Consider the following 26,582-nt stretch of genomic DNA (forward strand, 5'->3'; position numbering starts at 1 on the left):
ACATATAAAACCCCACCCAGAATATGAAAGAGCAAACCAAAATAGCAAAATGAGAAGGAAAAGCAAAGACAATAAAAACCTTCAGCATTTGGACAGGGAAGAAGGGTCAATAGCTCAGTAGCCAGAGGAACCGACCATGCAGCAACAAGTCAAACCAGCCATGACTGAACCCCTCCTTCTACGAGGGGCCAACGGACCCTCAGAAGGCCCTACCGTCTGATGTCGCTGATGGAGCTCTCTTACCATATACGCATAACGATCTCCAAATTAACTCTGGAGCTATCTTCATGACCATAACCTTTTCACTTAATGATATACTGCAGACAGCACCAGACCCGCCTGAAACAAAGAACTCGCTCTACCTCACGCTCCCGATTCCATTCCAAATTCGCCTCGATTAAGTATTGAGGACGAGGTGTCCCCTCAATATTTTTTTTTTTTAAAAGGAAAAATGTAAATAATTATTGATTTTCCAGGCAATAGGAAGTGGCAACTTAACTATAACAGGATATAAATTTTAATAATTTTCTAAGGACCTGCAAAATTAGGTGTAAACTTCCTAGATGTGACATTAGGCGCAGATTTTTGGAGGACAACCACACAAAATAATTAATAGATGAAACAGAGTCAGCTCACCCATATGAAGATCTGACTTTATTAAGTAAGCATAAAAAATATGCATTAAAAAGTAACAACCCTTGTGTAACACCCCTTTAGGGTTACCACGGTACATTGGGTGTTATGGGGGGTCTCACCTCTCTAGGGTGCTGTGCCTCCACCCGAATCTTGATTGGAGCTCTCTCTCTGGGGCTGCAGAAGGACAGTTATCTTCTGCCAGGGGCTGATTCGGGAAACCCCTGTCACAGCTCAGTACACACACACTCAGGGAACAGGAGTAATAAAGTTTAACAGATTTATTGCTATGCAGAATTGAGGTGGGTTTAAAGGAATAACATACAATACAATTAACGGTGCTCTATAAAAGTCATATACACATCACAGTCTACTTCTACTCCGACCCTGCAAATATAACATAGCAGGTTTCCCCTCTTTTGTATTAACTCAGTCCAAACGTTGGGGCCCAGTTGCCGCGGATGTTGGCGCGCAAAGTAGAACCGTGGGTGCACTTAGATGAATATTACTGTCGATAGTCTAGGTTGTAGTGTACTCACTGTAAATAGCGCTGGTAGAACCACAAGTCTCAGAAGGGCACTCACTGTGTGTCTCAAACGGTCGGAGGATTCTCTGGATACCAGCTGGGGGCGGCAGGATTTAGGCCTTTATGCAGTGGGAGTGCCGGCAGAACTCTCCGGATCTTTGCTCTCTCCAGCAGCGTGGGTATCTCAGCGGGGTCCTCCACGCTCTGCAGCATAGAGGAATGCAGATCCACACCGCACTGTCTCTCATAGCAAGCTGCCACGCTCTCCTCTCAACATTTACTTTCACTTTCTCCCCATCCCCCTCCCCCAAGTCCCTCCTCCTCCAATCCACTCTCTCTCCCTCTGTCCTTCCAAGCCATGTCATCTGACTGAAACAAGGGTCCCTGGGAATTGTAGTCCACTGCCGCTCAGGGGAAAAATGGTTAATGTCTGTAGGTCCCTGTTTAACAGCCGTTGCAAAACTCTTCTTAGTGTCTGTAAGCTCCAGTATACCGGTAGCTGCTCTGACAGTTCCCTGTGCAGGTGTTACACTTGTAAGGGGATATTTTAGCAAACGCGTTTAAGATGAGGGTCTTTAATCAATGCATATGAAACGAACAATTTGGTTTTATGGCACATCCTGATTGGAGCAGTTTGATTATGTGTCCTATCAGATAAGAAAATATAAAATCAAAAACAAAAAAGACCACACATATATACAGTTGCTTGTGAAAGTATTCACCTCCTTGGCATTTTTAGTATTTTGCTACTTCAGAAACCTGGAATTTAACTGTTTTTTTTGAGAGTTTGCATCAGTTCATGTAAAGAACATGCCTATAACTGTGAACATTTGCTGTTCTTTTTTTGTGAAGCAAACCACAAATAAGACAAAATAACTGAAAACTTCAGTGTGCATAACTATTCACCAAGTCAGTACTTTGTAGAGCCTCCTTTTGTGGCAATTACAGCTGTCGATTTGGAGGAGTCTCTATGAGCATTCCAAATCTGGCCACTTGGACTTTTGCCCCTTCCTCAAGGCAAAAGTGCTTTAGCTCCTTCAAGTTAGATGGTTTCCCCTGGTGAACAGCAATATTCAAGTGTGACCACAGATTCTCAGTCGGATTAAGGTATGGGCTTTGACTAGGCCACTCCAAAACATTTATACATTTCCCCTTAAAGCACCGGAGTGTTGCATTAGCAGCCATGCTTTGGGCCATTGTTTTGTTGGAAAGTGAACTTCTATCCCAGTCTCAAATCACTGACAAACAGGTTTTGCTCAAAAATATCCCTGTATTTCACACAATCCATCTTCCCCTTGACTTGGACCATTTTCCCTGTCCCTGCTGCCGAAAAACATCCCCACAGCATGATGCAGCCACCACTACGTTTCACTATGAGGATGGTGTTCTTGTGGTGATGAGCCGTGTTGGTTTGGCTCCAGACAAAGCATTTACATACTGTAGGTTGATAAAAAGTTCAATTTTGGTCTCATCTGACCACACCACCTTCCTCCATACATTTGGTGAGTCTTCTACATGTCTTTTGGCAAACTCAAAACGAGCCATACAATTTTTGCGTGTAAGTAAAGGCTTTTTTTTCTGGTCACTCTTCCATAAAGGAAACCTCTATGGAATATACGGCTTATTGTGGTTGTATGGACAGATACTCCAGTCTCTGCTTGGGAACCTTTGGTCATTGCATTGCCTCTCTGATAAATGCCCTCCTTGCCTGGCCTGAAAATCTTGTTGGGCGGCCTTCTCTTGGCAGGTTTGTTGTCGTACCATGTTCTTTCCATTTGATGATAATGTATATGATGTTTGGGATATTTTTTATAATCTAACCCTGACTTGTACTTTTAAACAACTTTGACCCTGACTTGTTTGCTAGCGGGGACCGTTGGGAAGATGGTGGATGAAGAATCTGATCGTCTCCAGACCAACTGTGACGCTGTAAATTGTCTTACTTACGATGAAGCAATTAGTGCCCAGCAGGACCATATAGAGCAAGAGATTGCTGGACACACTCCGCTGCTATCTGACCGGTTGGACGTCTCTGTGCTCGACCACGAATACGCTCCCGATGACCAAATTTACTAAGAGAAGTTAAAGGACTTGCACAGAAAATATACTTACATATGCCGAACAAGACCAGATGGCAACTGTTTCTACAGAGCATTTGGCTATTCCTATTTAGAAGCTCTGCTGGATGGACACAGGACAAATGTGATTCAAAATGTTATACAATACAGTTGTGGCCAAAAGTATTGACACCCCTGCAATTTTGTCAGATAATACTCAGTTTCTTCCTGAAAATGATTGAAAACAGAAATTATTTGGTATTATCTTAATTTAATTTGTCTTAAATGAAAAAACACAAAAAGAATTGTCCTAAAGCCAAATTGGATATAATTCCACACCAAACATAAAAAAGAGGGTGGACAAAAGTATTGGCACTGTTCGAAAAATCATGTGATGCTTATCTAATTTGTGTAATTAACAGCACCTGTAACTTACCAGTGGCACCTAACAGGTGTTGGCAATAACAATCACACTTGCAGACAGTTGACATGGATTAAAGTTGACTCAAGCTCTGTCCTGTGTCCTTGTGTGTACCACATTGAGCATGGAGAAAAGAAAGAAAACCAAAGAACTGTCTGAGGACTTGAGAAACCAAATTGTGAGGAAGCATGAGCAATCTCAAGGCTACAAGTCCATCTCCAAAGACCTGAATGTTACTGTGTCTACCGTGCGCAGTGTCATCAAGAAGTTTAAAGCCCATGGCACTGTGGCTAACCTCCCTAGATGTGGACGGAAAAGAAAAATTGACAAGAGATTTCAACACAAGATTGTGCGGATGGTGGATAAAGAACCTCAACTAACATCCAAACAAGTTCAAGCTGCCTTGCAGTCCGAAGGTACAACAGTGTCAACCCGTACTATCCGTCGGCGTCTGAATGAAAAGGGACTGTATGGTAGGAGACCCAGGAAGACCCCACTTCTACCTGAGACATAAAAAAGCCAGGCTGGAGTTTGCCAAAACTTACCTGAAAAAGCCTAAAACGTTTTGGAAGAATGTTCTCTGGTCAGATGAGACAAAAGTAGAGCTTTTTGGGCAAAGGCATCTACATAGAGTTTACAGGAGAAAAAAAAGAGGCATTCAAAGAAAAAAACACGGTCCCTACAGTCAAACATGGCGGAGGTTCCCTGATGTTTTGGGGTTGCTTTGCTGCCTCTGGCACTGGACTGCTTGACCGTGGGCATGGCATTATGAAGTCTGAAGACTACCAACAAATTTTGCAGCATAATGTAGGGCCCAGTGTGAGAAAGCTGGGTCTCCCTCAGAGGTCATGGGTCTTCCAGCAGGACAATGACCCAAAACACACTTCAAAAAGCACTAGAAAATGGTTTGAGAGAAAGCACTGGAGACTTCTAAGGTGGCCAGCAATGAGTCCAGACCTGAATCCCATAGAACACCTGTGGAGAGATCTAAAAATGGCAGTTTGGAGAAGGCACCCTTCTAATATCAGGGACCTGGAGCAGTTTGCCAAAGAAGAATGGTCTAAAATTCCAGCAGAGCATTGTAAGAAACTCATTGATGGTTACCGGAAGCGGTTGGTCGCAGTTATTTTGGCTAAAGGTTGTGCAACCAAGTATTAGGCTGAGGGTGCCAATACTTTTGTCTGGCCCATTTTTGGAGTTTTGTGTGAAATGATCAATGTTTTGCTTTTTGCTTCATTCTCTTTTGTGTTTTTTCATTTAACCCCTTAATGTCCAATGTCTAACACAGTCCGTCATCAGTCATCTCCCCTGCTTTGATGAGGGCTCCGGCGCGGAGCCTGCATCAAAGCCGGGACATGTCAGCTGTTATGAACAGCTATCGATATGTATACCGTGGCACAGCTGAAATGGTGCACAAAAAAGGTTCCCACACCAGAGAATATATAAAAGTACAAGTACTTACAAGGATATCATGATCAGGGACATACAGACTTATCTCTAGTGTATTTATGGTCCGGGTCCCATCACCCTGCATATAGAGACATATATGGTACATTTATACCAGTGACCCATGTCGCAGGACATACGAAATTTTGTATGATATACCACAGGCCTCATTTCAGACCGTAGGCAATTGATTCACGGACCCTTTTGCTCCCTGTTATACCTTTATATATCTGCCACACAATTTTTCTCTACATCTCAAGAGCAGTCGGTATATTGAGAAAGGTCAGAATGAATTGACCGAAACGTCTATTATGACTGCGAATAAAATTCTACCAATCATCTCAAGTTGAGTGCCAAAAATTTATTTTATATGTTATGAACAGCTGACATGTGCCCGCAATAGGTGCGAGCGGAATCGCCATCCGCCCGCGCCTATTAACTAGTTAAATCCCGCTGTCAAAGCTGACAGCGGGCATTTATATAGCATTTCCGTCCGCAGGGCCGGAAATGACCTCATCGCCGACCCCCGTCACGTGATCGGGGGTCGGCGTCATGTTGCCTGGACAACCAGAGGTCTCTATGAGACCTCTATGGTTGTTCCAGGCATATGGCTTTCAGCGCCACCCGGTGGACGGCGCTGAAAGCACAGCAGTAAATCTGCTACATATGGGCGATATGCTCATCGCCCATATGTAGCAGAGCCGATCGGGTTGTGCATGCTTCTAGCCTCCCATGGAGACTATTGAAGCATGCCAAAAGTAAAAAAAAAATGTTTAAAAATAAAAAAATTTAAAAAAATCTAAAAAAGTTCAAATCAGCCCCCTTTTGCCCCAATCAAAATAAAACCGTAAAAAAAAAATCCCACATACACATATTAGGTATCGCCGCGTTCAGAATAGTCAGATCTATCAATAAAAAAAAAGCATTAACCCGATCGCTAAACGGTGTAGAGAGAAAAAAATTCAAAATGCCAGAATTACGTTTTTTTTGATCGCCAAGACATTGCATTAAAATGCAATAACGGGCGATCAAAAGAATATACCTGCACAAAACTGGTATCATTAAAAACGTCAGCCCGGCACGGAAAAAATAAGCCCTCACCCGACCCCAGATCATGAAAAATGGAGACGCTATGGGTCTCGGAAAATTGCGCAATTTTTTTTTTTTTAGCAAACTTTGGAATTTATTTTCACCACTTAGATAAAAGAGGACAAAGACATGTTTTGTGTCTATGAACTGATAATGACCTGGAGAATCATAATGGCAGGTCAAATTTAGCATCTAGTGAACCTAGCAAAAAAGCCAAGCAAAAAACAAGTGTGGGATTGCACTTTTTTTGCAATTTCACTGCACTTGGAATTTTTTTCCCATTTTCGAGTACACGACATGGTAAAACCAATGGTGTCATTTAAAAGTACAACTCGTCCCGCAAAAAATAAGCCCTCACATGGCCATATAGACGGAAAAATAAAAAAGTTATGGCTCTGCAAAGAAGGGGAGGGAAAAATGAAAATGCAAAACCAAAAATACCTCTGGTCGTTAAGGGGTTAAGACAAATTAAATGAAGATAATACCAAAGAATTTGTGTTTGCAATCATTTTCAGGAAGAAACTGAGTATTATCTGACAGAATTGCAGGGGCGTCAATACTTTTGGCCACAGCTGTATATTCTCAATAAAAGCTTCAACTCAATCCACACAAAAAAGTAAGTCCCCACTCAGGTCTGTCATCTGTCAATGGAAATATAGGTGGTTTCCATGTTACTGGTAATACAAAGCCTCTGGAAAAGCGCTATTGGCTCCTCGCCCCTCAAAAGAAATTCAGCAAATTTTGGGCCCGCAAATTCAAATGCCCCTTTTTCTTCTGAGCCTCATTGTGCCTAAACCACATTAACGTCCACATGTTTGGCATTTCAGTAGCAATGACAGGTGTACATCTCAAGAAGCACAAGCTGGGCACAGTTTATGGGCACTACAATATACTGGGTACTACACTGGCAGATTTCCAATTTTCACTTGACAACATCCACTGCTGCTTGTTTCTGGAAAACAGATAAATTGCTAGAGAGATGTAATTACCAAAACATGGTCAGTAGAGGTGGGATTCTGCAAACTATTCTACAATAATTTGCTCTTCAAGAGTCAAATAGTGCTCCTTCTATGTAGAGTCTCGCTATGTAGCTAAGCAGTATTGAACAGCCACAATTGGGGTATTGCTATGTTCAGCAGAAACTGTGTGACAAATTTTGGTGCCATTTTTACCCATTTTCCCTTGTGAAAATTTAAAAGATGGGGCTAAAACAAAGTTTTTGTAGAAGAAATGTAATTATTTTTTCTATACTGCCCAATGATGTAAAATTCTGTGACACACTTGTGGTGTCAATATGGTCGCTGCACCCTTAGATTAATTCATTGAGGTGTAGTTTGTAAAATGGATTCACTTATGTGGCGTTTTGCTGTTCTGGCACTTAAGGGGCTCTTCCAGTGGGTCATGGTACCACAAGCCATAACAGTGAAATCTGCACTATAACATGGCACTTCTTCCCTTCTGAGCTTTGCATTGTGCCTGAAAAGTATTTACCAATTACAGGTAGGTTATTTGCACACTCAGGAGAAATTGTGCAACAAGCTGTGAGGTCCATTTTTTCCTATTAGCCTTTATAAAAATTAAAAACTTGAGGCTAAAATAACATTTTTGTAGTAAAAATGTAATTATTCGCTCTTCACCACCCAATGGTATAAAATTCTGTAAGGCACATTTGGTGTCACAAATGAATAAACCGACCTTGGAAAATACCGTATTTTTCAAATTATAATATGCACTTTTTCCCCAAAATTTTGGGGGGAAAGGGGGGTGCATCTTATAATTCAAATATACCTTATCGGCCACGGTGGAGCCAGGTCCCAGGGTCGCTGCTGGAGGAGGCAAGAGTGGCGCGTTGCTGCAGGCCTCATGCTGAAGGGGTGTTTTTGGAGGTGCAACACCGCGGGTGTTCAGTGGTGCAGGGACTCCTCCAACATTTTGTGAAAGCCTGGAGCCCCAGCACCTACATGGTTTACAATGCAGTGGATTCCGGGAAAATGGCTGCCGGGGCCAGCACATGCTCAGATGGAGATCTCGAAATCAAGATCTCGGGAGATGAGATCTCAGCGTCAAGATCACCATTTGCGCATGCTCCGCCACCCGGCGCAAATGTTCCCAGAGTCCACCGCAATGTAAACCATGGAAGTATGGTGGCTCCAGCCTTTCACAAAATGTCAGTGGAGCCCCGGCACCACCGAACTCCCGCAGCGTCGCACATCCGAACACCCCTTTCTCCCAGTCTGGAGTCCGCAGTATCGCCCCACTCCTGCCTCCGCCAGCAGCGACTCTGGGACTCCGTCTCACCGCAACCACCACCCCCGGTAAGCAATAAGATGCATGGATTGTAAGAAGCACCACCCTTTTATATAAAAAAAAGTTTTTTTCCTATTTTTCGCCTCAAAATTTGGGGTCTGTCTTATAAACCACAAAATACTATACTTGTAAGTCACACACTCTCCAATAGGCATCATGCAGTTGTTTCCAAAACTGTCTTCATCCAAAATATACAAAGCATGGCAGATGATTTGGTTATCTTAATTTTTCTTTATTATTTTTTTCCATTTTCGTTAATATACATTCATCACTGTGAAAAGTATCAGAACTGCACTGTGGGCTTTCAGCTTCAGAGTTGCAGCAAGGACAGCAGGATTGAGAAAAGATGAGGTACCTGAAACCTCGCCGCAGGTGTGTTTCCTGTTTATTGTCTGACAACGTCTCTGCTTAGCTGCTGCACTGAGAAACACCGCTCTCCAATGAGCCTAGATTGTCCACACCTTCGTCCTTGCTGCAACTGTGAAGCCAAAAGCCTGCAGTGCAGGTCGAATAATTTTCACAGTGATGACTATGATAAATAAGTTTACAAGTTTTTATAAAGAAAATTTTAGATAATCGAATCATATGCCATACTTTGTATATTTTACACATTTTATGTCAACATGCTCAATACACCCCTAGATGAATTCATTAGTGGGTGTAGTTAGTAAAATTGGTCTTATGGGAGGTTCTGCTGTTCTGGCACCTCAGGGGTTCTGCCAATGTGACATGGCACCCTCAAACCATTCCAGCAAAATCTGAACTCCAATATGGCACTTCTTCCCTTCTCAGCTTAGCACTGTGCCTCAAAAGTAGTTTTTGACCACATATGGTGTATTGGTGTACTCAGGAGAAATTGCGCAAAAACTTCCATTCTTTTCTCCAGTTCTCTTTTTTGAAAAATAAAAACTTGGGGCCAAAGCAAGATTTTTGTGGAAAAAATGGTAATTTTCCATTGACAAAGCCCATAGTTATACAATTCTGTGTATCGCCTGAAGGTCAAAAATGCTAACTACATTCCTAGATGAATTCAACAAGAGGTGTTGTTCCCAAAATGGTGTCACTTGTGGGAATTTCTGCTGTTTTACATGTCAGGGGCTCTTCAAATGAGACATGGCATCCACAATCTATTTAATCAGAATCCAAGCTGCAGAATTCAGTTGGTGCTCCTTCCCTTCCAAGCTCTGCCATGTGCCCCACCTCCCCCCCACAAAAAAATATATACCAGCAGGAGATACAAAGGCTGTGGGCCCACCAAAAGTTGGAAACAGTAGGTATCGTCTGATAACAGTGTATTGGAACTACCGGTCCCAGGTTGGGATCTTGTGGACTGGGGGCATCTCTTTGTGGCCATCTACCCAAAGTAGCTGTAAGACCGTGGACAGAAGAAATGAAAATAATTGCATCGATAACTTGCCTAGGTGATTAATACAACCCACAACCTCAGATCTTCACAATAAGCCTGATTCATTAAGAAATAAGCCTGATTCATTAAGAGGCACATGCAGTCTACTGAATCATTCACCTCTGACTCTAGCACGCTCCTCATCAAGACTATCGTAAACAACGCCACAACGCGATTCTTGATGAATCGGGGCCATAGAGTTGCATATGTCTGCCTTTAACTCCAATACCAAAGAAAGGATACAGAAATTTAATGCTTTGTTACATGCAATTGTATTAAAACTGCTTTTAATACAGTCAAGGACCAATGTATACCAGATGGTTTTGCTTATCAAAGGAATACTCTCTTGGCATAGACACGGACAATACAAGTTTGTGAGCAGTTTACACGTGTACAAGCACTGTAATTGAAATTTGTCTTGACAAAAATCTTTTTTTGTATTTATAATAAATACAAGACCACCATTCTTCCTCCATTCCATCCATATAGGGCAGTTTAAATTTTAATTTGTTCCCCATGGGAAATCTCAGCATAAACTGACTAGTGCGTATGTACACCGATGTGTGCTTTGTGGTGCTCCTGGTTTCATCAGTGACTAGATTACCATTCATACATGAGCACTTAATCCAACCAGATATATATTTAATGTTGGCAATATTAGAGACTAATGAACATACTTGGTATGGCGAATACTCTAGTTATGCCTCCTTGTTGATCAACCATAGATGTTATGGTTTTTATACAGTAATAAGCCCTCATAACAACAGTCGATGCAATGAGTTGATCCCTTGCATAACACTTTAATTATGTTTATTATAATTGTTTCTAGAGTTCAGCAGCTGATCCACTGTGTATAGAAGGTTTCCTCCTGCTCGTCATACAGCCTGCTATGTCTAGTCATCTTCAGTAATGATAATACATTAGATGGCTTTATTCGGCATATACTGATGATGTCATCATTCACCATACTTCACATGCTCATATATATTAAGGGGTTTAGAGAGAGCCCTCTATACTTCCAGTCCTTTCTAAGATCTATTGATGAGTAACATGTCTCCTGGAAATAAATGTCACAGTAAATGTAAAAACCTAAGCTGAAGTAGTCTAATGAGGAACTGAGAGCATTACCTGTAGAGCTTGGGGACGGAATCTTTCCTATGCCTTCGATCCCCAAAGAATCCCTGGCCATCTGTTGTGCAAGAAACCGAGCACTCACATAGCTTGTTAGGATTCCCTACACAACAAAATACCGTTAATAGGGCAACTTATTCTTATTCTATGCATATCATTTTGGGGAAGCATATTATCCTCCTTTTAAATAATAAAATGATATATAGGTTCCGGTCAACCCTAAACTCATAACATATTTAATTAAAAATTACCAGACCCTTGAGCAATAATGCTATTAAACCTACAGAAGTGTGGAGTAAAAATTGTTAATATGGTAAGAAAGGAAACAGATCTCATGAACAGTTTTATCTTTAAAAGTGACAAAAAAGTACCGTAATTTATTTTCAGATTTTATGTATGTATATGCCTGTGGTATTGTAGGAGACAGCTAACCATTACATTGTCTATCTCTGTCTATATGGCCTAATATTGATGTGACTTTCATCATTAATTCCGATATAACGCTTCATGGTTGCTCTTCATTAAATACAAATAATGTTGCCATGCATGAGTTGGGACAAAGCCATTAAATCATTCAATTTATCTTTCATGAACTTGCTTCTCTCTTTCTGATTTTCAATTCCAGATGTACTATTAGATATTCAGGCTTTAATATGACATCTGGTTGGTAAATAAAAGAAAAATTCTAAAGCTATCCTCTAGTAGTCCATACAGGCGATGATTTGAACATTTAATGTGATATTAATCATTGAAAATTAATGGAAATAAAATCAAATAAAAATGCCCACATTGTTTTTCAGTCTACCGGTTCCTTCTGCTGTTCCTGAAACAGTCACGTAGAAACCTTGTATTTAAAGTAGAAGTTAATCTAATTCTAAGGAAATCCAGAACATTGGCACTCACCAGCTATAAAAAAAACTTATTGTAAAATTACTGTAAAAACATGCTATGCTAGAAACAAATATAAATATATATATATATATATATATATATATATATATATATATATATATATATATATATATATATATATATATTTTTTTTTTTTTTTTTTTCCCTCCTGTAACCACAATACTCACCTTTTAGCAAATAAAAAACTGCAAATCAAAGTTTTTGAGTCATTGAACTTTCTGGAAGCTTAACATTTATTATTTGCTAATTTTACAAATTTGTGTCCCCTAAAAAACCACCTTCATTCTTGATAAATTTACTTTTGCATTATATTAGCATAATTGAAAAAAAAAACACAAATATGGAGTGGGAGGGATTTAGTCGAGTACGACCATTCAGGTAATAACATTTGTTTTATTGAAAACCATTGAAAAGTTAGTTTAACAACAACACCTGACCCATTTCTGGCACATGGAGACAGAAGCTATGTAGTTCGAAATTGGTTTAAACGCAAAGAGCAATGCCTGTTAAATGGTAAAACAATGAAACATGACATCGGAAATACAGCAATACATGAGAAATAATAAGACAGTTTTACCACATGGTATATATTGATTAGTAGTTATGAAACAAATCATTTTTATAATTCATACCTTTGGGGTAGAATTGAAGGATCCAGAAGGCTTCTCTTAGGGCCAGTTGCTTTTGCCAATTGTCTCCACAGATTGGACAATTAACCTTTTCTATGCCAGAAAAGGAAAACATGTGACAGATCCCCTTTGTCTACAGTAGAGAAATGTTTAACCCCGTAACGACCGCCGATGCGCATTAAAGCGACAGTCATTATTCCCTCATCACCGTTTAAAACGACAATGGAGAATTAGGGAATAGCGCCACCCGGCAGCTGCGATTCCCACAGGTGTCAGCTTTACATGACAGTTGACACCCTACAGTATCGGCCCTGACTGGTTTTGCGACTGATCGAGGCTGATTAACCCCTTAAATACCGCTGTCAATCGCGACAGCAGTGTTTAAGTTGTTACAAGGGGGTCACAAGACCACCTTAGTAACCATCAGACCCCTGCAATTTTAATCATGAGTCCCAATGACCTCAGGATACGGAGGCCTGTGAAATCCAGCTCTAAGTCGAGTCTCACATGCTGCTGTATATGAGTATAGCAGTGTATGAGACAAATGATCAAAATAAAAAGTATACATGTCCCGCAGTATAATAAAAAAAATAAAATATGCAAAAAAAAAAAAAAAGAGTAAAATGCAAAAAAGTTCACACAAATCACTAAATCAACACTCTTGGCTGTTAAAAAAAAAAAAAACACCAAAAATGTCACTTTTACAACATACTGACTCACAAAAAAGTCCGCAGTATCGCCCCACTCCTGCCTCCGCCAGCAGCGACTCTGGGACTCCGTCTCACCGCAACCACCACCCCCGGTAAGCAATAAGATGCATGGATTGTAAGAAGCACCACCCTTTTATATAAAAAAAAGGTTTTTTCCTATTTTTCGCCTCAAAATTTGGGGTCTGTCTTATAAACCACAAAATACTATACTTGTAAGTCACACACTCTCCAATAGGCATCATGCAGTTGTTTCCAAAACTGTCTTCATCCAAAATATACAAAGCATGGCAGATGATTTGGTTATCTTAATTTTTCTTTATTATTTTTTTCCATTTTCGTTAATATACATTCATCACTGTGAAAAGTATCAGAACTGCACTGTGGGCTTTCAGCTTCAGAGTTGCAGCAAGGACAGCAGGATTGAGAAAAGATGAGGTACCTGAAACCTCGCCGCAGGTGTGTTTCCTGTTTATTGTCTGACAACGTCTCTGCTTAGCTGCTGCACTGAGAAACACCGCTCTCCAATGAGCCTAGATTGTCCACACCTTCGTCCTTGCTGCAACTGTGAAGCCAAAAGCCTGCAGTGCAGGTCGAATAATTTTCACAGTGATGACTATGATAAATAAGTTTACATGTTTTCATAAAGAAAATTTTAGATAATCGAATCATATGCCATACTTTGTATATTTTACACATTTTATGTCAACATGCTCAATACACCCCTAGATGAATTCATTAGTGGGTGTAGTTAGTAAAATTGGTCTTATGGGAGGTTCTGCTGTTCTGGCACCTCAGGGGTTCTGCCAATGTGACATGGCACCCTCAAACCATTCCAGCAAAATCTGAACTCCAATATGGCACTTCTTCCCTTCTCAGCTTAGCACTGTGCCTCAAAAGTAGTTTTTGACCACATATGGTGTATTGGTGTACTCAGGAGAAATTGCGCAAAAACTTCCATTCTTTTCTCCAGTTCTTTTTTGAAAAATAAAAACTTGGGGCCAAAGCAAGATTTTTGTGGAAAAAATGGTAATTTTCCATTGACAAAGCCCATAGTTATACAATTCTGTGTATCGCCTGAAGGTCAAAAATGCTAACTACATTCCTAGATGAATTCAACAAGAGGTGTTGTTCCCAAAATGGTGTCACTTGTGGGAATTTCTGCTGTTTTACATGTCAGGGGCTCTTCAAATGAGACATGGCATCCACAATCTATTTAATCAGAATCCAAGCTGCAGAATTCAGTTGGTGCTCCTTCCCTTCCAAGCTCTGCCATGTGCCCCACCTCCCCCCCACAAAAAAATATATACCAGCAGGAGATACAAAGGCTGTGGGCCCACCAAAAGTTGGAAACAGTAGGTATCGTCTGATAACAGTGTATTGGAACTACCGGTCCCAGGTTGGGATCTTGTGGACTGGGGGCATCTCTTTGTGGCCATCTACCCAAAGTAGCTGTAAGACCGTGGACAGAAGAAATGAAAATAATTGCATCGATAACTTGCCTAGGTGATTAATACAACCCACAACCTCAGATCTTCAAAATAAGCCTGATTCATTAAGAAATAAGCCTGATTCATTAAGAGGCACATGCAGTCTACTGAATCATTCACCTCTGACTCTAGCACGCTCCTCATCAAGACTATCGTAAACAACGCCACAACGCGATTCTTGATGAATCGGGGCCATAGAGTTGCATATGTCTGCCTTTAACTCCAATACCAAAGAAAGGATACAGAACTTTAATGCTTTGTTACATGCAATTGTATTAAAACTGCTTTTAATACAGTCAAGGACCAATGTATACCAGATGGTTTTGCTTATCAAAGGAATACTCTGAGCAATATATGTGGCTCATTATTCTGTGTGGAACACTATATGGTCTCATTATGCTGTATGGAGCACTATGTGGTGCCCATAATACCGTATGTACTGTCCAGTTTCTGAGCTATTGTATAGTTTACAATAGATATCACTCATGTAATGTAAGAAGTGAAATCTTTTGCATTGTACTATACCTATATTTCTCTTCCGTATCTGTTCATCATGAATCGTGTGTTAAAGGGGCACATTGAGACTCTTTCACCTGGGGCCCACATAAACCTGGAGCAGGCCCTGCCTAAGGGCACATTTACTGTTGACATCCATACAAATAAGTTGGAGAGTGGAGCGTGTGGAGATGCTCAGTGACACTGGTGATGGTGTCACATCCTATCTTTGCGGGTAAGCGGGTGGATCTGTTGATTGTGAGCAGGAGGAAGAGACTGAGCCAGCAGCAGAATAGGGAGCAGGAGGCTCAGATCTGTCATGCTTTTTAAAGTGTGTACTCCACTGCACCTCATGCTTACAATACAGATGCCTCGTCATACAGGTGGTGCTCAGGTTCAGAACATTTATGCTTTGCTTCAGGGTAGGAAGGTACAGCATGCAAACCACCTGTCGCTTATCGACAGCATATTACCTGAAGAAATGCCAGACCAGGGAGCTCTTTTGAACTTTGATGTGTTGATTGCTGTAGCACAGTGGGCAGTAGTATCCGACGTACTGGCTGCCGCTGTGCCTTTGCATACTGTGCTGCTGCAACAGCGTGGCCATTTCCTCTTCCTCCCAACTGCGCACATTACTAAGATGGCTTCCGCTCCAAGTGTGGGGGGGGGGGTCTACGATCTCATCTCCCGCTTCATCTTCTACCGACTTCTCAACCCAGCCCTCCTTGATGGTCTGCACACTAAAGAAATGCACTGCAGTTGGCAACTGACTTATCATCTGACACGTGATGCGGTGGGCCACTGAAAGTGTGCACTAGCCAACCCACGCACTCATCCTCCTATATAACAAGTGGTTGGGCATCAGTGCTCTCAGTCTCTTCCACTTCTGGGGCAGGGCCAGGTGAATGGGCCACAGAACCCCAGCCAGCAGACTCATCAAAAAGCAGAAGAAACTGCTGTATGACTTGAGGCTCTGACTGCTTGGCTGATTTGCAAGGGAGTGAGGTTGAAGCTAGGTGACGATGGTCCCAGTTACCAACTGTGTACTTTCTGCAGTGGATCGAGTTAAATTACATAACGATTGGCAGCAATTAATTGGTTAAACAGCAACTGGAGATAGTGTCACTTGTTACTATTAGAACAGTCAGCATCTGTGCAGTATAAAACAGTGTCAGGTCCTCAGCTTGCTTTATAGATTCCATAGGTGCACTATGACAAAAATGTAGATCTTGGGTCTCAAGCAGGAGGGGGGGCTAAACAGACCATATTCTTATGGTAGCTTTCCTTTAAAAGGATTATCCAGGACTTTTAATATATTTATGTATAGGGCTAAAAACTAACAAGTTTGTTCTGCATGGGGACAACCTCATCAGGTGATTTTTCTGCTTTATTTTATCTCTCATCAACAGAGCAGCACATTCTCTTTCAGTCTGTTTTGTCCACGGGGAGTCACTGCAGATGTCATGCTGACTGACAGCTATCTAATGTGGGGAGCTGGCTATCAATCAGCATCACATTGGCAGCGGCACTTTATCGACAGAGCCGAGGGGAAGGTAAGATGCTGCTCTGTCAATGGAAACCGCAGAATAGTCACATTTCGTAACTACCTGTGTGTTATTTCTGAGTCACATAGGCAGAAAAATAAATTCTCCGGATCACCCCTATAATGTTTTCCGAAACGAGACGAGACCTAGAGAAGCACTCATGAAATACGCCACAGGCTTGCACTTAGTTCATCATCATTATTAGGTATATTTGCTAATATTTCTCCGGTATGTGTAGGCAGCTGCCATTCTTTGAGAAGCACAAATTCGAGAGACAGATGTATTTCAACCATATTTCCATTTCCTCTGATAGCATGCAGAATATTCTCCACAGCATTACAATAAATTTAGCAGCATTCACATTTATCAACAGAAATGCATGAGACCTTGTTATTGTCAGACCATTCACTGTCAATACCTTTTAGAAGGTATTTTTGTCATAATTGAAGCCATAGTTGCATGGAGATAACAAGCGTCTGTACAATAAGCTCCATTTGTCTTGAATCAACCTTTCCAAGAGAGGAGACTTTATGTTGTTACCCATCCATTGTCACAGTGATACCAATTACCAAAGAAAACCTACTGCAGATGTGTTCCTCTATCTCTACTAATGGGCATCACTGTGTGTAGTGACAAGGACATGAAAGAGCTCAGAAAAGAAGGGTCAGGATGCCATGAAAATGTCATATTTTATCCCCTTTGCTTTCACTTGTCTCAAACTTGGGATTGACATTGACTTTTATTGTTTTGTTTTCCCCTCCATCATGTCAAGAAATAAATCTCAAGTAACAGGAAAGATTAAAGGGGTGTAGATTGCATTGCATCCATTCCATTGATACTGGATCTCTTTATTTCATAGTATAGAAGCAAGAACAAGGCCATATAAGACAGCCCTGGCATATATTGACCCATCACATGCATTAACTCACTCTACCATGCTTAAATAAGGGTTCCAGCATCAGAGATTAATGCATTTAAAGTGGATTGGTCACCAGATTTAACTATACAAGCTTCACATGTTATTAGTTAGATATTTTAGACCCGATAAGGTTTGTGCATTTACTTTGAAAATCTATGTAAAAATGTCCATACTATCGACATTTAGGTGAGCAAAGTACGCTGCTCAAAAAATAAAGGGAACACTTAAACATCATAATATAACTCCAAGTAAATCAAACTTCTGTGAAATCAAACTGTCCACTTAGGAAGCAACACTGACAATCAATTTCACATGCTGTTGTGCAAATGGAAAAGACAACAGATGGAAATTATTGGCAATTTTCAAGACACCCTCAATAAAGGAGTGGTTCTGCAAGTGGGGACCACATCTCGGTACCAATGCTTTCTGGCTGACGTTTTGGTCACGTTTGAATGTTGGTTGTGCTTTCACACTCGTGGTAGTATGAGACGGACTCTATAACCCACACAAGTGGCTCACGTAGTGCAGCTCATCCAGGATGGCACATCAATGCGAGCTGTGGCAAGGTTTGCTGGGTCTGTCAGCGTAGTGTCCAGAGGCTGGAGGCACTACCAGGAGACAGGCCAGTACACCAGGAGACATGGAGGGGGCAGTAGGAGGGCAACAACCCAGCAGCAGGACCGCTACCGCCGCCTTTGTGCAAGGTGGAACAGGGGGATCCCTGCCAGAGCCCTGCAAAATGACCTCCAGCAGGCCACAAATGTGCATGTGTCTGCACAAACGGTTAGAAACCGTTTCAAGGAGGATGGTCTGAGGGCCCGACGTCCACAGATGGGGGTTGTGCTCACAGCCCAACACCGTGCAGGAGGCTTGGCATTTGCCACAGAACACGAGGATTGGCAAATTCGCCACTGGCGCCCTGTGCTCTTCACAAATGAAAGCAGGTTCACACTGAGCACATGTGACAGACGTAACAGAGTCTGGAGACGTCATTGAGAGCAATCTGCTACCTGCAACATCCTTCAGCATAACCGGTTTGGCAGTGGGTCAGTAATGTTGTGGGGTGGCATTTCTTGGGAGGGCCTCACAGCCCTCCATGTGCTCGCCAGAGGTAGCCTGACTGCCATTAGGTACTGAGATGAGATCTTCAGACCCCTTGTGAGACCATATGCTGGTGAGGTTGGCCCTGGGTTCCTCCTAATGCAGGACAATGCCAGACCTCATGTGGCTGGAGTGTGTCAGCAGTTCCTGCAAGATGAAGGCATTGAAGCTATGGACTGGCCCGCCCGTTCCCCAGCCCTGAATCCGATTGAGCACATCTGGGACATCATGTCTCGCTCCATCCACCAACGTTGCACCACAGACTGTCCAGGAGTTGGCGGATGCTTTAGTCCAGGTCTGGGAGGAGATCTGCCGTCTCTTCAGGAGCATGCCCAGGCATTGTATAGTAGGGAGGTCATACAGGCACGTGGAGGCCACACACAATACTGAGCATCTTTTCCTTGTTATGAGGCATTTCCACTGAAGCTGGATCAGCCTGTAATTTGATTTTCCACTTTGATTTTGAGTATCATTCCAAATCCAGACCTCCATGGGATATCCATTTTGATTTACATTGATAATTATGTTTTATTGTTCTGAACACATTTCACAATGCCAATGAATAAAAATTTGCAACGGGAATATTTCATTCAGACATCTAGGATGTGGTATTTTAGTGTTCCCTTTATTTTTTTGAGCAGTGTATATTCAGTTTCTATCCAGCCAGCCTCATTGACCGTTGCAGCTTGAACTAAGCAGTGTGAGATCTAGTCAACAGCAGGGATGGGGAACACTGAGGAGCTGTCAAACAGGCTCGGTGGGTAGAAATTGTATGTTTCATAAAGGACTATACAGTCATTCTGACTTGGGTGTTCAAAGTTAATACATCTTTACCAGGTCGAAGATCTATTTAGTAACGTGTAGTTTGTAATGAAACAAATTTAGTGATTTCTGAAAAACTAAAAATGTGATGTGTTTATTACTGAATGCAAAGCATTATTTTTAGTACAGTAGTAGTTTATGGTTGTAGCGGTGGTAACAAAAAAAAACAAAAAAAAAACCTGTATGCCAAAAGGTCATACTTGGTAAATCAGATCATTTATGCATTTACCAAAAGAGTGAATAAAACTTATGTAAATGACATTGCATCACTAGGTAAGGCAGTCATTGAATTGGTGAGGGTCCAATCTCCCTGGATAGACTTCACACCATGGTAGTTTGGTCAGAATATTACATCAGTGTTTAAATCCAAGACAAGTTGTTTTCATTTATAATAACTGTTCGGCTGACATTTCCCAAAATTTGACCATATGGAAAAAAAAAAATTAAGCCCCAATTAGAAGTCTTTTTTGCACATATGAAAAAAAAGGATGACTTTCATGGGCTGGATGTGATTGTCACAAATCTTTTGGTCCGGGTCCATTTTTATCACCAATCTGGCATTCGGATTTCTCGTATGAAAATAAAAAGATTGAAGTCTCTCTTATCTATTAGATGGTAAAAATGGGCAGTACTCCGATGAGACACAGATTGCATTCAAGTGGTATCTGTATTTTTCTTGGCCAAATCGCTTCAATAGGCCAGTTTGATCCATAAATCGGATATAAAAAAAAAAAAACAAAGGTCTTTTTTTCCCTGCAAAAAACAAGACATGTGAACATTCCCATAAACTATAACAGGCTGGTGTTCGATCAATGAAAAATACATATAGAAAATATATGAAAAACAGATGCCTGAATGGGGCCTTACACCGATTAAGCTTTTTGATATCCTTTTCTCCATTCCTCTCACGAGTTGCTCCAGGGGCCTTGTTTCCCTAGTACAGCTGGAAGCCACATCAGTAGTCTGTGGCCACTGGACCAGAGCTCTGCGAAATTCCTCCTACCCGTTGTCATCTCTGGTGCCTCTTGATTACAGGACATAGTCTGGCCTACTAATGGTGTTGCGTCAAGCCTACCAAACAGAAGAGGCGCTTAGCATGCCTGCAGTTAGAAGTAGGTTCGCTGGCCTTTGGCCCAGCGGCCATGGATTTCCATTGTGGCCGCTGGACCAGGGGCCTACACATCTATTTTGCACTTAACCCTGGCCACTTTAAAAGGTGTTCAGATAATAGGGATTTTAGGGTTACAAATGATAAAAACTTTTCACCTATTCAAAATGTAATACATCCAGCGCACAACAACAAATGTAATTAGTTTTGCTAGTGTGTAATAAGGTAATAATTTACATCATCCACAGCTGTAGGACAATATGCCGGTTTGCTTAAAAAAGTCCCTTTTGTGCAAGTATGATGAATACATAACTTCAGATCTCATATAAACATTTTATTAAAAGAAAGCCAATCTTGAGTTACAACTCTTGTCATATGCTGCGTTTCATTACTACATGCAGGCACTGCTATGGGGTACAGCTTTTCTTTTTTTTTTTTTTAAATAATATAACACACGGCACATAATGTAATAACATCTAAAAATATTAGACTATACAAGATGGATATGTTTATAATACCCAGGAGTCCAGTCCTCTCAATTCAGGTGGCTGAAAAAAAAAAAAAAAAAAAATCTAAAATGGTTATCTAACCTGAAAATCAACAGAGATTTTTTTTCCATGAGCTACAGCCAGGTTAGCTGCGCACAAAAAAAAAATATATATATTTTTTTAGGATTGTCCAAATGGTACTGAAGTGACAAAAAATAGAGCAACACCTGCCTCTGGTGTGTTAAGCTGTGTTCACATTTGCATCAGAGGCTGTGTGCAAATTTTAATCAGAATTAACGGGAGTGATAGCGCTGTAAGAAGTGGTCTTCCATAATCTTGACTGGGTAACACTGACAGCTATTTTTGCTTTGAATGGCCAGAACCAAATTGAACCATAGCGTGAACATTGTAGGGGGGAAAAGTGGCACTTAAAGAATCCCCCAAAATATTACCACTTCATTATTTATAGAAAAAATATTTTTGTGCAATAGGTTAAAAAAAAAAAAAAAAAAAACCTGATAATCCCACATACATTCTACCAAGTATCATAAAAATGAACCATAAGTGAATAAAGCCACTTAAAAAATATAAAAGAATAAAAAAGTATGAAAAAGATAACGAGGAAGACAAGATCATCAATAACATCAGTCCACTAACATACAGGCATCTGTTGGTGAGCTCTGGCATGGAGTGAAAGGCTCATAAATATGCGGCTTCTTACGAGCGTCAGACGTCCGTCCCTCAGGTCTACTTCGGAGGTGGCATTGTGAAGAGTTGGTATGTGTCACACTATCCAGATTACATATAAGGGAATGACTTAAAATCCTCTTGCTATGAGAAGGGGAGCATACCTCCCATATGTTAGCGGAGGATCAGGCTCTCAAAAAGAAGGGTTTTACACAGGCTGCAGGACTTTGCCATGACATATCACCCGCAGTCATAGATGGAATCTCCGTAAGACTGGAGAAGGCTTCTAGTACTAGTGCAATATAGGAGAGAACACAATCCAAATAAATGGTGAAATAGTCACATTTGAGGTGCAGTGGGCTGGTAAAGCAGTACGCCAGATACACATTAGACGCATTGTTTTTCCATAGACCGGTTGTATACTTGGTTATTAACCCTTACTCAATTTTTAGAGGCTAGGTTGTGACCAAGCAAACAAAATGTGAAGGCTTTAGAAAGCGTGTCATTTACTAAGTATGTTTATTAATGTTGCATTAATGAAGTCAGTACTTGTCTAGGAACTGTGGCACTATTTAGGGAAACTCATTAACACTTTGCTGGAAACCTGACAGATTAAAATGGAGAAAATACCATGTTTAATGGGAATATTTCCCCTCTAGTCAGAGACCAGAAATCCACCATGCTATGCACAGTAATGATGCAGACATCGCTTGTATTCTCTATCACGAATATACAGTATAGCCAATGTTTGCCAACCTTGTAATAAGCAGGCCTCTGAACCAAACGTCATGTCGTACATTCATTGAGAGTGAATATTGAGAACTTCTGTTATGAAAAATTAAAGGAGAAAATGGTGGTTGTAATATAACTGGAAAGGGGATTTTAGCTCTACATGTATAAAAATGTAGCCAGCGAGGCCATTAGTCTCCCCATTCTAAGGCTATGTGCACAAGCTGCGGTACGCTGCGGTTTTGGCCCTGCGGAACCGCAGCAGTTCTGCAGACATGGTACAGTACCATGTAACCATATGGGTTTTCAAAACCGCCGTGCCCACACTGCGTTATTTTCCGCAGCATGTCAATTGTTTTTGCAGATTCCGCTGCGGTTTCACACCTTTAACATAGTAGAGGTGTGAAACCGCAGAAAAACCGCAGGTCACTTTACCTGCGGTTTTACTTGCGGTTCCACGGGAAAAAACCCGCAGGTGAAACCGCAGCGTGTGCACATAGCCTAAGGGTTTGGCTAAGACATCGATGTAATAAGCTCACTTAAAGACATGCAGCATGTATGCCACAAAAATACATCCAGTGTGAATTTGGCACCGATGAAGATTTACAATAAACTTTTCTTGTAGTGTTCCCTTTATCAACCACTTGCATGAAACATTTCATGGAACAACAGTAGCAAGCCCTACCTAGCGGACTGAATAAGTCAGGTGCCATAAATCTGTATCTAAAGTACAACTTGCTGGGCAGCAGTTTTAACATAAAATGGACAATACCGCCACAGATCTGACACCCTAAATATGTATATATTCATTTCATCTTAATGTCTGACTACTACAGTGGGCCATTTCCATTTCCAAGCACAAGATAAAAGACTGATAATGATGCCCCAGTTTCCAGAACCTGACGTAGTTGTACCCCATCTATTAGGCAAATAGACACAAATGGATTAATATTGCTGCTGGCATGTAAGGCATGGTAACCAGCCATAATTGTAGGTGCCCAAACTGCGATTTCATACGAGACAGGGTGCGGCTTTCATTCCAGTAAAGCAGGTAAAATGTCGTTACATTCAGGTATGGGTACATTTGCCGCTGAAAGCAAATCAGGTTTTGAACTGCAGAAACTAGGCAACATTTTTCTATACGAGACACAAATTATGATAATAAATGGCCAATATGTACACATCCTGGTATAGTATATAAGAACTGTAACTTAACTTTTCATGTCCATATGTTAAATACATGGCATTATAGTAACAAGGAGATAGGGTCGTTGGCGTACAGTGGTGCCCGGCCATATATCAGGCTGGGTGCCAGTACAGTAGTGTTCTTTGTGCAACAGAAAGAGGCCCAGGCACTGCAATGGCAGCAGCGACAAAACTGCAGCATCCATCATACACATTCTTCTGCAGACATTAATAGAGGGTTGATGTATTCAAACCCCTCAAACTCTGACTGGTCAATTTTTCTCACCACATCCCTGCAAGAAAGAAAGAGAGAATATCTCAGTAATGAGCTGTAAATGCAGAGCGTAAAATATACTGTAATGACACCAAGCAGGGGGCTGCTACTGAGATCAAATGGAAGAGAGATGCAAGCTTTTATTAATACGATCAATACGATTAGTCCCCAATCCCCACAATTTTAAGCGTGCCCTGAAAACGCATTTATTCAGATTGGCCTACCACCTCAACACATTAACCTAATCTATCCCTGTGTGGCACAGCCAAAAGTTTTACCGCAACCAGGTTCCCGGCATCATGTTCCCACATGCATCTATTAGCCCTCTGTGTCTGTACCGTTACACACTTAACATTATGGCTGGTCCATACAATCAGGGCAACTGTTACCACCCACCTTTCGTGTCTACCTCTTTCCTCATAGATTGTAAGCTTGCGAGCAGGGCCCTCATTCCTCTTGGTATTTGTTATAATCTATGTGATTATTGTTATGCTTTAATGTCTATTGTCTGTACAAGTCCTCTCTGAAATGTAAAGTGCTGCGGAATATGTCGGCGCTATAGAAATAAAATTTATTATTATTAGTGGTGGCAATTACTGGTGTGAAAGGTGTTCCCAGAGTCTAATCGAATCAGTATGCAAAATATCAATAGAGGAAGTCAACACGGAATGTATTCAATATGTGGAAGTAAATAAAAATACAACTTTTAAATAGGATGTATACAAAGTTCCAGCGTGTGTGTGTGGTGTCAGTTTATTCTATCACATTCCCTGTTCTTACACGAATATCTTAAAAACAACTCCTTTTATACAGTATGTTAAAATAGGGACGTATCAGAGGAAAAGCCCTAAAGTCTGCAGGAGGGGCTGCTACATTGGATAAAAGTATATTCCTGCAAGAGGACAGCGAAAAGCTAAGCTTTTAATAAAAACTGGATTATGAACTGAGAAAGTTAATGTGTATGCACAATGTAAGTGCATATTAACACATGACCATTAACCAGAGAAAACAAAAAGCAAAAAACCCAAATATCCTGAACTAAAAAGTAAAAAATAAACTGCAAATAATGCATAAAGGTAATAATAATAAGGGTATTTAGTAAACAATTTTGATCAATATAATGTACAAGCCATCCCGCCACGTCACGGCAACCCTTGTGGGACAGTCCCTACTCTAGTATTTAAAAGAGGTCAAATCCAGTTTTGCAAAAAAGGAAAAAAATTGTTCACACATGCAAAAGCTAAAGGGGCAATCAAATGTGCCCATACCTAAATCCGTAATTGCTGCTAATTATACCTTGTCCAAATGCAAAAACACATTTCATTTTTTTATGCCAAAATTAAATGAATGTCAAATTAATGTGGAAGTGTAAATATTCAGCGTTCATGAAGACATGTATACACACAACCCATACTGTTATGTGCAGGTGTGTGATATTTTACACACATACACGTTCACATGTATGATAGACCAGACTTTCATATCACCCATTTCCTCTGTTTTTCATTAAAGTCTTTCCTTCCTAACTCCCACCTTCCCTAAAGGGAAATATTATATTGCTGAACAGTTGAGTTCACAGATAAAATATTGTTTTTCTTGCGCTATCTGGTGTATATTGGAAAAGGGATTTCACAGGTTGAATGTGCTGCAGAGGATCAACCAGTAGGGTTCCTTATAAAAATCCTTGGAGAATATGAACCCCTGAGGATCAAGGCATTTTTATCTTCATCCCTGTATCGCTCTGAGCTATTTTGAATATATTTTTGCAGCCTAAAAATGTGTATTAGAATGGAATTATGTAACTTGTTCCCCAAAAATTAAAAATGATCAAGCCTTTTACTATGTGGTTACGTCAAGCAACAAGTCCGACACTGTCCACATTCCTTTCAAGGTCTGCTATCCATAGCTACATTTTACCTACAAGAATTAACTAGCTCGTTACAACTCCTGGTAATGAAGGCTGATGACCTGGGGATTCGGAATACCTCCCTACTTAAAAGGTAATGTCATGTCCCACAACCCCAAGCATAGAATGCACACTCCACTCTACAACCACAGTAGCTCAATTTAAAAAGGTTTCCTAGATTAATCTTTGGTGAATAACAGAGTGAAAAGACAAGTGGAGAGAAGAGACGGGAGAATCAATTTGCAGGCCTGAGAATCTCCTTACCTCCTTGCACTCCCAGATCATTTTTGAATTAGTCCGGCTGGAGTGCCACGGTGTGAGCGCCACGCCGCAATGATGACAACTTGACAGTCTGGCTAGTAACAAGTGGAGCCAATAGGTAAGGAGTTTCGCAGGCCTTCAGTCCAGTGGTGAAAGAATACTGACCGGTCTCATGGACTGGAGTCTTGTGGATCAATTCTCCCATCTTTAGTGGAGAGCCATCACATTTGCATTACCATATCCAGCAGTCAATTAGTGCCACATCTAGGGATGGTTTATTATGGCACAATGCTAACTTTATAATGTTAAC

At 41.0% G+C, this 26,582-nt stretch overlaps 1 protein-coding gene and 1 long non-coding RNA gene across 2 annotated transcripts in view; both read right to left on the reverse strand.

Annotated features, from left to right (window-relative positions):
• Positions 1-635: 635 nt before the first annotated feature.
• LOC141092585 (uncharacterized) lies at positions 636-11,171 on the reverse strand. Its single transcript, XR_012232844.1, has 2 exons — positions 11,013-11,171; positions 636-1,806 (listed from the first exon to the last, which is right to left on the reverse strand). It is a non-coding gene; the product is annotated as an uncharacterized lncRNA (long non-coding RNA).
• Positions 11,172-21,055: 9,884 nt separating this feature from the next.
• The window catches only part of PRKCI (protein kinase C iota), a 142,143-nt gene continuing 136,616 nt past the window's right edge, over positions 21,056-26,582 (reverse strand). Inside the window, exon 18 of the mRNA XM_073578883.1 lies at positions 21,056-24,124. Coding sequence (XP_073434984.1) covers positions 24,037-24,124 — 88 coding nt within the window. The 3' untranslated portion in view covers positions 21,056-24,036. The remainder of the gene's footprint in view (positions 24,125-26,582) is intronic.

The sequence above is a fragment of the Dendrobates tinctorius genome, unplaced genomic scaffold, assembly GCF_039654945.1.
Source record: "Dendrobates tinctorius isolate UK_male_01 unplaced genomic scaffold, ASM3965494v1 ptg000060l, whole genome shotgun sequence".
Classification (NCBI taxonomy): Eukaryota; Metazoa; Chordata; class Amphibia; order Anura; family Dendrobatidae; genus Dendrobates; species Dendrobates tinctorius.